General features: G+C 49.9%; 5 protein-coding genes across 5 annotated transcripts; 2 read left to right on the top strand and 3 right to left on the bottom strand.

Annotated features, from left to right (window-relative positions):
* Nucleotides 1–1,277: 1,277 nt before the first annotated feature.
* Nucleotides 1,278–2,321, top strand: B0J16DRAFT_82705 (uncharacterized protein). Its single transcript, XM_046134528.1, has 2 exons — nt 1,278–1,782; nt 1,835–2,321. The coding sequence occupies exons 1-2, from the start codon at nt 1,691–1,693 to the stop codon at nt 2,022–2,024; spliced, it is 282 nt and encodes a 93-aa protein (XP_045987515.1). The 5' UTR covers nt 1,278–1,690; the 3' UTR covers nt 2,025–2,321.
* Nucleotides 2,322–2,839: 518 nt separating this feature from the next.
* B0J16DRAFT_354339 (carbon-nitrogen hydrolase) lies at nt 2,840–3,745 on the top strand (the record flags this gene model as incomplete). The annotated part of the gene is made up of 1 exon (XM_046129365.1): nt 2,840–3,745. One exon carries the CDS (start codon nt 2,840–2,842, stop codon nt 3,743–3,745), a length of 906 nt encoding a protein of 301 aa, XP_045987514.1.
* A 35-nt stretch (nt 3,746–3,780) lies between these two features.
* Nucleotides 3,781–5,675, bottom strand: B0J16DRAFT_395495 (spermidine synthase; the record flags this gene model as incomplete). Its single annotated transcript, XM_046132200.1, has 4 exons — nt 3,781–4,336; nt 4,667–5,200; nt 5,257–5,292; nt 5,639–5,675. The coding sequence occupies 4 exons, from the start codon at nt 5,673–5,675 to the stop codon at nt 4,059–4,061; spliced, it is 885 nt and encodes a 294-aa protein (XP_045987513.1). The 3' UTR covers nt 3,781–4,058.
* A 1,299-nt stretch (nt 5,676–6,974) lies between these two features.
* Nucleotides 6,975–10,042, bottom strand: B0J16DRAFT_82655 (uncharacterized protein). The gene has a single exon (XM_046134527.1). It carries the CDS (start codon nt 9,857–9,859, stop codon nt 7,040–7,042), a length of 2,820 nt encoding a protein of 939 aa, XP_045987512.1. The 5' UTR covers nt 9,860–10,042; the 3' UTR covers nt 6,975–7,039.
* A 1,825-nt stretch (nt 10,043–11,867) lies between these two features.
* B0J16DRAFT_354336 (uncharacterized protein) lies at nt 11,868–13,577 on the bottom strand (the record flags this gene model as incomplete). The annotated part of the gene is made up of 1 exon (XM_046129364.1): nt 11,868–13,577. The coding sequence occupies one exon, from the start codon at nt 13,575–13,577 to the stop codon at nt 11,868–11,870; it is 1,710 nt and encodes a 569-aa protein (XP_045987511.1).
* Between the last annotated feature and the right edge of the window lie 782 nt (nt 13,578–14,359).

Raw genomic sequence — 14,359 nt, 5'->3', positions numbered from 1 at the left:
ACTTTGAGTAGTTTCTCCTTGCCGCCGAAATCTTAAGCCGAGCAAAGGCCAGACCCGGCATTGATCGATATTGAGATTGGTCAAAGTTCTTCAGTCCATGACAAACTGTTGGTGGGCAAACGATGGTGTGCTTGGCGTTGCAGCTTTGAATAGTGAGGGTAACACAAAAAAAAAAAAAAAAGCAGAGCCGGAGAGGTGTACGGTTCCGCGTATCAAGAAGAACCAACAAAATTATGGTCCGTAGCCCGTTATTTTCGGAGTTGGCTTGACCGACGGGGAAGAGTTGGTTTTTGACCGGTCAGATTATCGATGGGTGTACAAGAGTGGCATGTTCAAACCGATGTCGTGGCCTCATGTATCTGGTCTTATTTCGGGACGGCCTTTGGGACTGTCGGATGCAGCAAATAGCCAAGGGCGCGGGTTAGCAAAAGGAAAGTCGGTCAACTTTCAAACGACGCCGGCTGAACAGGCCCGATGCTCATCGGGAGGTTGCACCGGATAAGAGACGGGGCAGACACCGCATAATAGCCAAGGCCGCGTTCCTCCCATGGCTTCCTACACCTTGAAACTACACATCAACGACGAAACCCGCTGCTAATGATGTCTATCACATCAAGCCTTCAAACAGGAACACTTCCACACATGATGGTAAACCTTTCGCCTCTGAACGCCTCATCATCATTGCAGGCAAGGCTTCAGCTGACATTTCACGACACCTAGCACATCTATCCCTCGAAAACAATATGTCACACCCACCCCATCTACGTTTTCCAGAATATCCTCCAGAACGGGCGGGGAGCCAGCAGTCTCATATCATGGCTGCTGCACTTAATTAGGCATGCAAGCAATATCACTTCTATTTGAGAGTTGGCATCCTGTCGCTACCCGCGAAAGCTGCGTTAATTGAGCCGAAGTGACTTTTTCTAAGGCTCTGGTTTGTCGCGAGAGCTTGGGGTTATGAGGCACAACCTTGCGATCATGCAGCAAGCCGTGAGGCTTGGTCAGCATGGGCTCCAATTTGCTGAGTGCGTTCGTAACCGGTCAAGACCTCGAGGGATTTAATCCCCATATAAATCACCGACGACGCGGTTCAGGAGGCGTTTTTGGTGCAGACCGAAGGGGAAGCTGCATGTAGCATCAAAGCCACAAACTGCTGGGATTCGGTCAACCATGTGCTGCAGCTCATGGCCGGCAGATTTGGTGTGGGGATATGCACCCAGGATTGAGGCCCAAATTCACGACGGCAGATGTGAGAATTACCATCTCAGCTCAGTTGAGCGCCTCTATAATCGGGCACGAACTCGTTTCGATATGATTGTTTAGGGATTCGAGCCCGATTAAGGCAACCAAGCATACTTGACTGATCGTCACCACGAGACCCGGTTGCAGCCGGCATCATGACAGCGGCTACCGACTCTGACAGGCATGATAAAACGACGCCTCTGTATCGAATCGCGGCTTCATATCGTTTGCAGAGGCGGTGTGTTGGTTGGCGTTGCAAAGATAGATCGTGGTATGATGCAGTTAAGCTGTTTGGTTTGCTTGCTTCGGTTGTCGCCCATATATAGCTGGCTATATATATATCATCGACCTTTCCTGGAGTCGTAATAAAAAACTTGAAACAAGGGTATTCAGAACCACTACCAAGCTTCAATATCACGAACCCGAATCATTCCTGATCTCAAACACAATGTCTTCATCTCTTTCATCCTATGTCTTTGACGATCAAAACATGACTTGGATTACCTGTGACCTATGCTCCGGCTCTTTCCAGCGCGGAGGGTCAGTCATCATATTCTCTTTATACTGTTCAGCCTGGCTAACTGAAAACCAGTGAATCATGCCAGGCCTGCTATGGAACAAAACTTCGCAGAGTCTCATACAGCTATCTCGCTAATGGAACCTCTCTCCCTCAGGCTCAAGGGGGTGCTGCTCCTCCACCACCTCCTCCTTCAAAGGATGGCAAGCCTGACCATTCTCACGGAAGCTCTGGTGGCTTCAGTGTTTATGGCCGTCGCTCCTAAGGGGCTTCACTCATGGCAAGGCCAAACCCGGCCCTGCCTTTAAATGTATCTCAGTACATGTAAGGGACAGTCGGATACGACTACAAGTGTGCACACTCAATCATTAGTTCGAGATACCTTGGGATTTGATTTATAGCGACAGTGGTTCAAAGGGGTTAGAATTGTGATTATGGCGGTCGTTTGTGAAAGGAGTCTCTCATTTTGAGTCTTGATATGTTTTTCTGGGAGGATGAAGTTGTCGCTATGGGAGCAATAACCAGCGGCTAGCTCTCTCTTTACAAGTTGAATTTTATAGGAACAGTTGATGTTCCAATGCACCGATAATCATCAGTAAAGTATTTGGTGGCTATTATCTTACGTGAACGTTTGGCACATTCATTGTATCCATTCTGCCAAAGAAAGCTCTATCAAATAGTTGGCGATCTCTTCAGACATTCTCACTTTAACCCAAACTTGAGCCGGTAATCCGTGGATGAGGACTCTTATTCAGCCATACTGCAAGAAAAGGGTTCTATCTCTCATCCCTATATGATATCGAAACTATGAACGAATAGCAGAGCTTGGGATTGCCCCGCGTCATGTCTTAATGTACTATGAACCCCACCCCCACTTGCATCATCAAATCCGAATCCCGATGCCGGCCTCCACCAAGTCCCTCCCATCTTCATGACATTCGCCATCTCCATCTTCTCACTACCTTTATTAATAAAATGAGAACTGCATTCCGTCGACTTGCATTAACAGCTCGATCTTTCACATCATCGCCCACTCCTCTCTCACTGCTTCAGCGTACAGCGCCTTCCATCATTCGCAAGATGTCGTCCACTACAGCTCCCGTTCTCAAACAGCGTGTCAAGCTCTCTCTTATCCAGCTCGCTTCTGGATCAGACAAGAAGGCCAATCTCGATAGCGCAGCATCTCACGTTGCTCGTGCAGCTTCATCAGGCGCAAAGATTGTTGTTCTGCCAGAATGCTTCAATTCGCCATACGGAACAGACCACTTCCCTCAGTACGCAGAGACTCTGCTGCCCAGTCCACCATCCCAAAATGATGCGCCCTCTTATCACGCCCTCTCTGCGATGGCTGCCGATAACAAGGTCTACCTAGTCGGTGGCTCTATCCCCGAATACAGTCCGGATACCAAGAAATACTACAACACAACTCTGATTTTCGGACCTGATGGTGCTTTGCTGGACACACATCGCAAGGTGCATCTTTTCGATATTGACATTCCCGGCAAGATGACATTCCGCGAGTCAGACATCCTCAGTCCCGGTAACAAGGTGACGCTCGTCGACCTACCTGAGTACGGAAAGATTGCCGTCGCCATCTGCTACGACGTACGCTTCCCTGAGCTAGCCACTATCGCAGCTCGAAAGGGTGCCTTTGCACTCATCTACCCTGGTGCTTTCAACACTACAACTGGACCCCTGCATTGGCAGCTGCTGGGACGAGCTCGTGCTGCAGACAACCAGCTCTACGTAGCTCTGTGCAGTCCCGCCCGCGCCGAAACAGGTTACCCTGCTTATGGCCACAGTCTTGTCGCGGACCCAATGGCTCAAGTGCAGGTTGAGGCAGATGAAAAGGAGACGACCGTTGACTGGGAACTTGACCCTGATAAGATCACAGAAGCGAGGAAGAACATTCCGCTTAACACCCAGCGAAGATTTGACGTATACCCAGATGTGAGCGAGGGTAAGATTCAGTTTGAGGAGCCTTAAGACTAAATCAAGCGTCCTAAGCCAATGTTCATTCCCCCCCCAAAAAAAAGCATGTATAAGCAAGTTTAAATCACCAAGTATGAGCAGGAGATATCTCATAATATAGAGACCAAAAATCCTCTATTTCACGACTCGCAGTAACGCCCGAGTCTTTTTTGTTTCCTTTTCGGAGCGCATATATACCTTTGCGTCCGGGTGTATCTATGCGGCCACCATGGCCTTTTTTATCCCCATTGATCCCTTGCCTGCGTAAACTCATAAACGTAGCCAACTATACCAAACTGCATCTCTCCTTGGTCGTGTGTAAAGAACCTTACTCAAGAGCCTTCTGGGCGAACTTGGGAAGGACGAAAGCGGCCTTGTGGATCTCAGAAGAGTAGTATCGGCACTTCTCATCCTCCTCCTCCTTGGACCAGGATCGGAGGGGGTTCTTGACGTCGGCCTTGGGGTCCTTGGAGCAGACCATGAAGCCGATCTGACCAGAGGGGTAGGTGGGGATGGTGGTGTAGGCGTACTCGGCGACGGGGAAGATGGCACCGCAGTCCTTCTTGAGACGAGCGATGAGGGGGAGGTGAAGCCAGGGGCTCTCGGCTGTGAGTCAACGAGTCAGTGTGGTCCATAGAGAAACTACGGCGCAGTAGAATAAGAAAATGGCGGTTCAGGAACAGCAGAACACAACGCAGCCGGACGGAGCGCGGCAGACGTGGACCGTTGAACGAAACACATGCTATCGCGGGACTACCGGAAGCAGAGCTGGGAAAGCAGCACTAGCTTCTGGCAGTCCCTAGGATGGAAGCGGTACGTGGTGTACCCATCGAGGGAGAGCCCTTCTACGCTGATCAACTTTGACCTTGCAGGGGTCCCTGATTCTGCCGTTCCTAGGGACGCCAGTGACTTTCCTCAAGAAAATAGGGAACATACAACCTTGAGTAGTAATGACACCGCCCTCACGGAGAGCGTCGTGGAGGAGCTGGAAGTAGCTCTTCTGGAAGAGAGCCTCGGCGGGACCATCGGGGTCGGAGGAGTCAGTGATGATGACGTCGAACTCGTTCTTGTAATCGTCGAGGAACTTGAAACCATCGCCAACGTGGGTCTTGGACTTGGGGTGCTCGAAGCCGACGGCCATGCCCTTGAGGTGCTCCTTGGAGAGACGGATAACAGCCTCGTCAATGTCGCAGAGGGTGGCCTCCTCAACACAGTCGTGCTTGACGATCTCACGGAGGACACCACCGTCACCACCACCAATGACAAGGACCTTCTTGGGGTTGGGGTGGGAGTTGAGGGCCAGGTGGGCAATCATCTCCTGGTAGGAGAACTCATCGCGCTCGGTGGCCTGGATGACGTTGTCGAGGACAAGGACGTTGCCGAAGTCGGTGGACTTGAAGATGAGGACGTCCTGGTACTTGCTCTTCTCGTGGGCGAGGACCTTCTCAACGCGGAGGGTCATGGCATGGCCTGCATGGTTGGATAAGAATTGAGTTGGTAGATTTGGACGCATTGAGTTTGCTTACCGGGCCACATGTCCGAGATCTCTCGGAACCAGCCATCTAGAGGAAAAGTTAGTCAATTGCTGAATATGGATGATTGTGAGGTTTTTTGAGGGGAATTTTGGTAGGACGCTTGGGCTGCTCTCAAGGTGGGCGGGTTGCGATGGAGGAGAAGACAGAAAGTCAAGAGCTCTCTATTGTTCATGATGATCGCAGCAAGCTGAGAGTATCAATTGCAATATGACGAGCTTGACTTTCGTGGCACAGGCCTCGTATTCTCGTAGCAACTGGCGAGAGCAAAAAGCAAGCCATGCGTATGATCATCATGAGAGAGGGGCAGCGCAACGCGGGGCAGCAGAATGGAAAAGAATGAAGGAAGGGAACAAAAACATAAACATAAACATACCGACGATGGTAGGGTGGGTGATCTCCTCGGAAGACATTTTGAAGGTAGTAGAAGATAGTGAAGAAGTAGAAGCAAGTGACGATGATGTGGTGAAGTTTCGTAAAGGTGAAGAAAAATGCGGGAGGAGTCTTGACTTTTTATTAACAAGCTCCTGCACGTCGCGCAGCCTCTGATCGTGGTACCTGTACCTGTACCTGTACCCGTTGCTGTACCCGCGCCTGCAACTGAAATTCAAGCTGCTAATACTGCATCTTCCAATTACAATTGGTGGGGACGGCATCCAAGCGGGTAAAAAATTTGACACCGCCCGCCCAAGCCCAGCAACGAAAACTGATGATGGCGGTACCATCGATTTCATCTTGGGCATCGATCTTTTGGGGCCCCAGACGATTATTAGGCGGTGATCAAGTCATGTACCTGGTCTAGGTACCCTAGATCAACCAAACTTCGTGACCAAGTGCGTTATCAAACCAGGCTTTGACGTAGTAAAGATACAATACCATGACCTGATATACCCAAAAGTATCATGTACCGTTTAACCCAGTTCTTTAATTCATGCTTTGGCAAAGCTAATTTTATCAAAATCTGCCTAATTGCTGCCGTTTCTGGCTTAAACCTCCGCTAACACGTCAGTGACACAAGAGCTCAATGCTCAACACAACGTGGGGTGTTTGGAGAACTGCTTCTCTAACATTGAGAGGTTGGTCCCATTCTCTCTGGATATTTCCACTTCTGGTAATCTGATCTCAGCCCCAGTCTTTGGTGTTTTTAGTTTGGCTTCAAAACGGACCCGTGAAGTATTAAACGAATGGCCCAATCAACGGTCTCATACGAACATAGAGACTGGTTATGGGATTGTCTGAGTTCTGATCTGTCAATGGTACGGCACACTCATATAGCAAATTCAGAGAACAGTTGAAGGTTGAGTGGGTTCTGTCAAGTCGAAGCAACGTGGTTTTAATGCATCAGACATGAATAAATATGGGTTTCAGATAAAAGCGACAGCTTGCCTGCTTGGTATATGCCTGGACAAGCTTAAACAAAGGGGAGTAAGTGAGCTTAATATCGAGATACAAAAGATCCATCATAGGTTTACAAACTTTTCCCGCAGTATCAAGGTAGTCCCCCCTCCAATGGGATGGTATTCACTCTATAACATCCAACCCATACACCGTACGCCTTGGAATCATCACCCAACTCCCATCGCACCAAAAGAAACCTTGATTGCAGGAACGCCTTGTAAACCAGAACCTTTCCGTATAAACGCCTAACGTACAAATGCAAAGAAATAGCATGATGAGACAGCCAACTATAGATGGATATAAAAAAGTGTGTACATATAGAAAGTGTTGTTGCCTCGCTTCATACGACATGGATCATGTGGAACGTATTTTGAGCACTTCATGACCTGTTATTGTTGTTGTTGTCATCATCTTCGTGAATATGGAATTCGCCTGTGTTGTTGTTGTTGGGCCAAACATTTTGTGTGCTGGGATATTCCGAAGGCTGACTACTGACGTTGCTGTCAGGGTCGACGTTTTCATCATCTGAAGCACCGCGTTGGTCCTCGATCCCAGGCCATGGCTCATCTTCAGGGAGTTGCCAGCCCTGAGATCTTCGGCCAGCAGGAGCCTGGTTATGTGTAATAATCTCCATCTCATTTGCGCTCTCATTGTCTTCGAAATCTTCAGAGCCACTCTCATAAATATCAATATTGAAGTCTGAATCATCTTCAAAATCATCTTGAGCGGCGGCAGGCGCCACACTTCCTGATCGCATAGGCCGTTCTTGGAGAGGTGCGTTACTGAACGGCGTAGCATATGCAAAAGGTGTGGTGCTGCGCGCTTGTTGACGTTCGCTAAGACCGAAAGGCATAGGACTCGGCGATGCAGTCCATCTCGGTGTGAATCGATGGCTAGGGGATCTCGTGCGACGACGCTTTGCAATTGCTGCCTGAGAGTTGACTTGCAAGGCAGGAGATTGGTGGCGGCTTAACCCATAAGATGAAACTCGGCGTCGGCTTAGTGCAGGCGAAGCTTGGATAGGGGGGGCAGCCATGGGCATTGAGGAAGTTCTGATGTGAGGTGGATGAGAACCTCGTCGACTGCCAAGCCGTGGCGACTGACCGCGCGCCAGGGACGGGCTAGAAGATTTAATCCTTTGTAAGGCCGGGTAGAAGGTCTGCGATGGCGAGACTGAAGCTGGAGCCTTCTCATTGCGCATGTTCATGGAGGTATCAGCGCTAGGTGGCTCATCGAGTTGTTCAACCCATGACCAACACTCTTCGAAAGCCTTGGCATCGTCCAATGAGTCGGACGGGTCGGGAATGACTGGGCTCATCTCCCTCAGCATCTGCCAAGTCCAGCCCATCTCGTATGCTTGAAAATCTTGGAGATAAGCGTCAGGGTGAGTGATGAACAATCTAGGCTCAGAAGCTCTCATCATGACTTGGCTAAGGAACTGGACATCCCATACTGCAGGTGTCATCATCTCAGCAGGACTAAGGAAACGTAATCGCGAGTCCTTATGGATCTTACGCAGAGGGACCCAGCAAGATTGAAGGCCGAGGAATGTGGACGAGCGCGGATCTGTGGTCTGGGCACGGGAGAAGATGTTCATCTCGCGAAAGAGGTGACCAAAAGCCCCGTTCATGGCCATGGTGACACTACGAGCATCTGAGCCCTTGATTGATATCGTCTTGATCAAGCCACGGCTGCGCAGCCGTCGGTCAATCATGCCCTTATCAGGGCAAGCTTTGGGCAACAACCATTTGGTCTCATGATCTGAAGTTATCCAGTCAGGGTAGAGAGACATTTCAGATCGCAGAGTTGATGTGCTGTGTGTCATGGGCAATTGCGTCCAGTCGTCGTTGGAGATTTGTGGCTCGTTCTTGAACTGCTGAACCTCCTGCCAAACCTTCTTCAGGGGAAAGGGCAGGAAGACTACTTCGATCTCAAACGGGTGGTTGGGAGAGGGCATTAGCGACTGTAGCTGAACCACTTGTTCTTGAAGAGATTGGACCTGGCTCCAAAGCTCTTGGGAGTGTGTTGGGCGACTTGTAACACTGGTTGAGACCGACAGCATGCTAGCATCATCGCGGCGAGACGCATTGCTGTTGTTATCGTTAATTACACTCTTGTTGTCATTGACCATCTTCTCGACCTCCTCAACCCGGCTCTCTAAATCAGTCATCCGGATATCGACATGGTCATGCTTTTCCTGACAATCTTCATGTCCATTGACAGTAAAGGAAACTGTCTCTAGTCGGTCTAACCGTTGGTCGTGACCACTAACTGTATCAGAAAGGTTCTTGAAAGCGCGGCGCGAAACGGCGGCGCTGAAAGCTGAAGCTCGAGATTCAGATTGAGTTGGTGTACCGGCCCGGGGGGTATCAGCTGGCTTGTGGTCTTGGGATGTCCATGTGAAAGATCCACCTTGTGGTGCCTGGTCCTTGGGTACAACAGTTGGCTGGGAGTCCTGGGTCCTGGGCTGTGTTGGAGATGATGGCTTGTTTTCTGGGACACTGTTAAGAGTATGGAGACCCTTTCCAGCAAAGGGCCGCGTGTACTTGGCCTGGATGGATGAAGTTGTAGACGCTGTTTGAGAGGCCATCAGGCATTGCGATGGGATTGGCGGTATGGTAGAAGGGCATGGTTGTGACTGTATTAACCCGCCCCAACTGAGGGTATCCGGTATTGAGGCAGAAGCTCCGGGATGTGAATTGGCCATGATCCTGGGCTGTGGTCCGATGTCCATGGGTATCCTTTGGTCTGGGAATCTTGGGTCCGGAGTCCTTTGAATGAAAGATAAGGCTCCTGGGTTATAACTCGAAAAGTCCATTCCGGGGATCACTGGGGGTGTCTTGATGGCCATATCCATAACGGGGCTCAGAGGTTCCCGTCCAGTCCTGGGCCGTTCATTTTCTTGGCCTGGTATACTCACTTCAGGCTGCTGGAAATCACGGGGTCCCTCCTCGTGGTAGCAGGCGTGGTGATTGCACATACACCATTGAGATTGATCCGGCGTGGGATTGCCTGTCGCGCAACGACTCCAAAACCTCCTGCATCCACACCGAGCTCCATTGGCACCGGGATTTAAGTCAACATAACCGCACGATCCTCCTGGCAGGCTGGGGGTCGATGCCCTGACCGCGACAGCATCTGTGTATATATCGAAGGCATTTGGGGTGAAGTGGGACGGGTCGAATGGGGTCGCTGCCATTGGAAGTTGCGCGCGCTCATGTCGCGAAATGAGGGTTGCAAGTGTATGAAGCAGGCTCGGCGCCTTCGATCGCGATGGGAGTTGAAACTGAGGAAAGTACTGGATAGAAGTGTATGTATAATATCGCAAATGGTTGAAAGCAACGGAGGCCGCGATAGATGGTCACGGGTGCTCCTCAACCAGGCCCAGAGGGTCGCGGGCAGAGAGGCCGCCTAGTTCAGTTCATCGCACTATGAGATCAATTAGAATCACGGTCCTGGCTTCCAAGGTCGAAATAAATCCTGGCGCAATCCATAGAGGCCGGGCGATGAATATGGGAATGAGGTCCGAGGCAAATGGAGGAGACTAACCACGGCGCGAAAGAATTCAAGAAATCAGAGGGTCGTGGATTGACGGAACAGCACTATATATACGTTGGAAGCTCGGGCAGGAGACGAAGAAATCGCAGGCGAACAGAATAGAGTGGATGAGAATGCGTGAAACGAAGGGGTGCTTCAATTCCTGCCTGCCTATGAAAGAAGCAACGAGACGAGCAAGGCGAACAAGGCGACGACTTTTCGAGTGGCTCACGAGATGGATGGGACTGGGATGAGAACGGGGATGGAGTTGGAAGTAGTGGAAGTGGTAGTGGAATGGATGCACTTTCCCCCCACAGCAGAACCACGCCTCGACGGTGTCGACACGCGCACCTTGTTGATGCACTACGGCTAATTAAGGCAAGTCACTGGAGCTGCTTTTAGGAAGACTATCAAAGAGAAAGACAGTGATTTTGAATTAGAAAATGACATGGTATTCCACATTAAATTCTCATTGCAGTCAATTAGAAGGCGAGCCATTTAAACACTCAAGCCATACCGATTTTAACGGATTTTTTCAACGGTTACCGGGAGAGATACTGAAGCCTTAAATCAACCTCCAAACTAGCCTTCATCATGTTGAATGCAGGGAGACACGAAACTCGTTAAAGCAGCACCACAATGTCTTAGAGCGCGCACCTCTTCAAGTCACTTTCAGAGCTGCCCCTCTGATTTACCCCGCCTGGTAACACTAAATCACGCCAACTCAAGTGCCCAAGCCAGTGCACACTCACCAAAAGGTACAAAAACGCAGGGAAGCGCTTCGAGATAAGGATTTTTGAGCCAATAGGAACTTCGGTTCGCGTCCCCGCTTGCCTGTGTGCTGTACGGTAAATGACGGGAGCGAACGGCGCCTCCCTGGAGTCTTGCCCCATTTCGTTCGTCTAAGTTGAGTCAAACCAAGCTCAACAATTGAGCACTGGACAGATGCTTGCTCGACGATAGAATAATGAGAGTTGTCAGTTGTTGAAGAGTCATAATCACGGGAAACACCAAGAAAATAGCTATCAACATCACTCTGGTTGTCCCAAGTGAACGAAACGTTGCTCAAGACCTATATCGCTTGCGAAATAGCATGATGACAAAGGTACATTGCTGTCCATAGTTCACGAGATATGAGTAAACCGTGCTATAACTGTAAAGACGTTTCTATGAAGCAATCATCACACGAGGCTGATTCTTCCATTGGTTGCCAGTCTCTCTTTCTGTTGCATTTTGAGTCCGATTGACGTGATTGTCTCTTTGGGGAAAGTGATGATCTCGACTCGTTCAGTGAGGCAACAGCTGGGTCTTTCGCCTCGAGCAATGGCTGGTCTATGAAAAAGGACAAGAATTTGTTCGATGAATTGAGATGGTCAACTAATACACAATGAGGCGAGTGTTTTATAAGCAGAAGTACGGTTGTATTGTCTTAAAGTGGAATTGGCTTGCCAGCCTGCCCTGCAAGCTGTGAAATCATGAATTAATGAAACTCTATCGTGGCCCGTAAACTCCGTATCTCGTCTTTAGATGGTTTCCAGTAGTGGTTATATCCAACGTTTAAATATTCACATGATAAATATCCCAAAGTAGGATATTACACAAAACACCCCTTTATGCTGTCATTACAATGTCGTTCGTGGCTTGACGTCGTAAGTTCCCAATCATCATCATCATACTTCGCCCCAACTACCCATCGGGCCGTTGGACGCAATCACTGAACCCGTACCCAGCGACCCACCGATGTCCCAGTAATGCCGTGATGAGACGCTGCTCCGTCGAGCTGATCGTCTTGTGCTCTGACTCGCGCAACTACTCGGGTGTCGGATCGCCACCGGACTGCTGGGCGTTGTAGCTTTGAACGTTCGACGCTCAGCTGCAGGCCGCATGCGTGAGACCAGCGGGTGATGTTGTCGTACGCGGGCCAGCTTGGCGGCTGTGTCTTGACTACTTGTTGTTGCTAGATGGGCTGGGGTGGAGGGAGGCGGGTTGCTGTTTCGTGGCATGAACCGAGAGCGTAGATAACGGAACACGAGTTTCATATCCAGGTCTTTCTCCCACTCCTCCTGGGTGAAAGCATTGCTCATCGGTGTGTCTTGCCGTGAGGCCCGTTCTGTCTCGGTTGGTTGTTCGGCTGATCTGCCAAGGATATCGATAGGATTTGAAGAAGGCTGCATTGTTGGTTTGAATTGAGGGAATGATGATTGTTCAGGTTCGGTAGGTCGGATGTTGTCTGTAGCGGAATGAGAGGAATTGGTCTCTGGGATAATTGGTAGTCCGGCATAGGGCAACGGCATCTGCTGCACCCGAGTATATGTTGAGAATGCGCCTGGATGATGCGAGATATGGCTCACGATTGAACCGAGCTCTCTTGACATCGTCTCAAGCATATTTAATTGCCATTCCTCTTTGTTGGTGAATTGTTGTGACTCCCATGCCAAGTGCTGAGAGGCGCGGGGTGTAGAAGATAGATCCTCATTACTCTCAGGCACAATTTCTCCCAGCATAACTGAGATTGAGTGTTCGTCCATTCCAACGAAATCTCGTAGGAATTTCTTGGTAACCTTAGTGAACATGCCTTCTGAATCGGTAGGCGTCGTGATGGCGTCCTCATCGTGCCACGTCATGTTATCTGACTCCCCATCATATGCGAGAGCCGAGGGCACAGAAGGCACATTCGAAGATGGGCGCTTAGGAATAGATACTTGAGAAAAGCGCCTCCTCCTTGTCTCGCGTTGGATCTCACCGAGCAGTACTCGACTGTGCTCCAGACGCCATTCCTCGATTCTTTGACGCTTTTCTGTCTCGTGTACTTGGTCATGCTCCACATCGAGTTGCCTCAAATCAACGCTTTCCTTTCGTTGAAACTGCCGTCTGGGGTTGAAGCGCTCGAACTGGTAGATATGGTCTTGGGCCTCGGTGCCCAACGTCGGTTGATCAAGATGGAAGGATCCCAGCCCATCGTGGCTAGGAAACACGGGACCAGATGCTTGATTATCGCCCTCCTGCTGTTGATAATGCACCGCGGGTATCGAACGAAAGCCAGGTAAATGTCCATCTAGACTATCCAGCTCAGCATCTTCCTCATCGTCGAGAACCGATGCTGAAGCAGATTGGCGTGACGCATCCTCCGATTTCGCAGTCGGGTTCAGACTTCCCAAATCACCAACTCTTGACCTTCCAGGAGTTTGTAATGAATGGTCTGTTTCGGTGAGATATGACGTTGTCGTCACCTCAGTCGGCGCAAAGAGTACCCATGCCTGCGACTCATCTGGCTGGCGCTCTTGGGTAATAGGCGCTTCTCTTCGAGGAACATCCTGTTCGTCGGCTGGAGGCCGTACAACGCGTTGAACCGACTGTCGAGTCGGTTGATGAAAAGCCATGATCGTCGCACTCGTATAGTCGTCGCAAAGTCGTGAGATTGGTTCCGATAAGGAAATGGCGGACAAGATAAGATGCGTTGATGATGGAAGTGGACCCTCCTAGATATGGATGCCCGCCTATGTCGGGCTTGCTTGCAGAGGCGATATGCGAGTAAGTATGGAGAGATAGTGGGACAAAAGTGGTAAACAAAGCTTGGTAGCTCGTGGTCAAAAACCTCGAGCAAATCCAAGGAAGAATGAAGATATAATGGATGAAGAAGAAGAAAGAGCCAAGAACAAGGATGTTGGGAGAAGAGGGATTCCAAGTTAGGTAGTCTCACTAAATAAGATAGCCCAGGGAGAAAAAGAGGCGGGAAGGATGGATGACAAGATGGAGCCAACCAAACGCTTCAAGCTAGGCCTGTATCCGTACCTTAAGAGGATGCTACTCTCATAGGCGTCATCTAGACGCTCTACGCTGTAGGTCGGGGGGTTGATCGGCGGGTGGGGGGGAAGACGCTCGCGTGTTCAGTTGTTATCCATCCATCCGCTACAACCAGTACCTTTGACAGAGCTCAGCTGGTTTGTGTATGGTTTTGTTTCTAGTGTTTGTTTCTGTTTCATTCGGGATGTGCCATATCATATATACGTAGTAAATACTTCAACAAAGCGGCCGGGTAGACGGATACAAAGGACCGTTGCGCATAGTTCATGCTTGATCTCAACTCTCAAGGGTCTGTCCTAACTAACATTCAAAGACTATGCGTTCCACTCAACAGAGTCCGCCCGCATGAGTCGCCAGA

The sequence above is a fragment of the Fusarium flagelliforme genome, assembly GCF_020744385.1.
Source record: "Fusarium flagelliforme strain FIESC 12 MPI-CAGE-AA-0113 chromosome Unknown B0J16scaffold_2, whole genome shotgun sequence".
NCBI classification, from domain to species: Eukaryota; Fungi; Ascomycota; class Sordariomycetes; order Hypocreales; family Nectriaceae; genus Fusarium; species Fusarium flagelliforme.
Note: the sequence above shows the minus strand (reverse complement) of the source record. Positions and strands in the feature narration are given on the sequence as shown.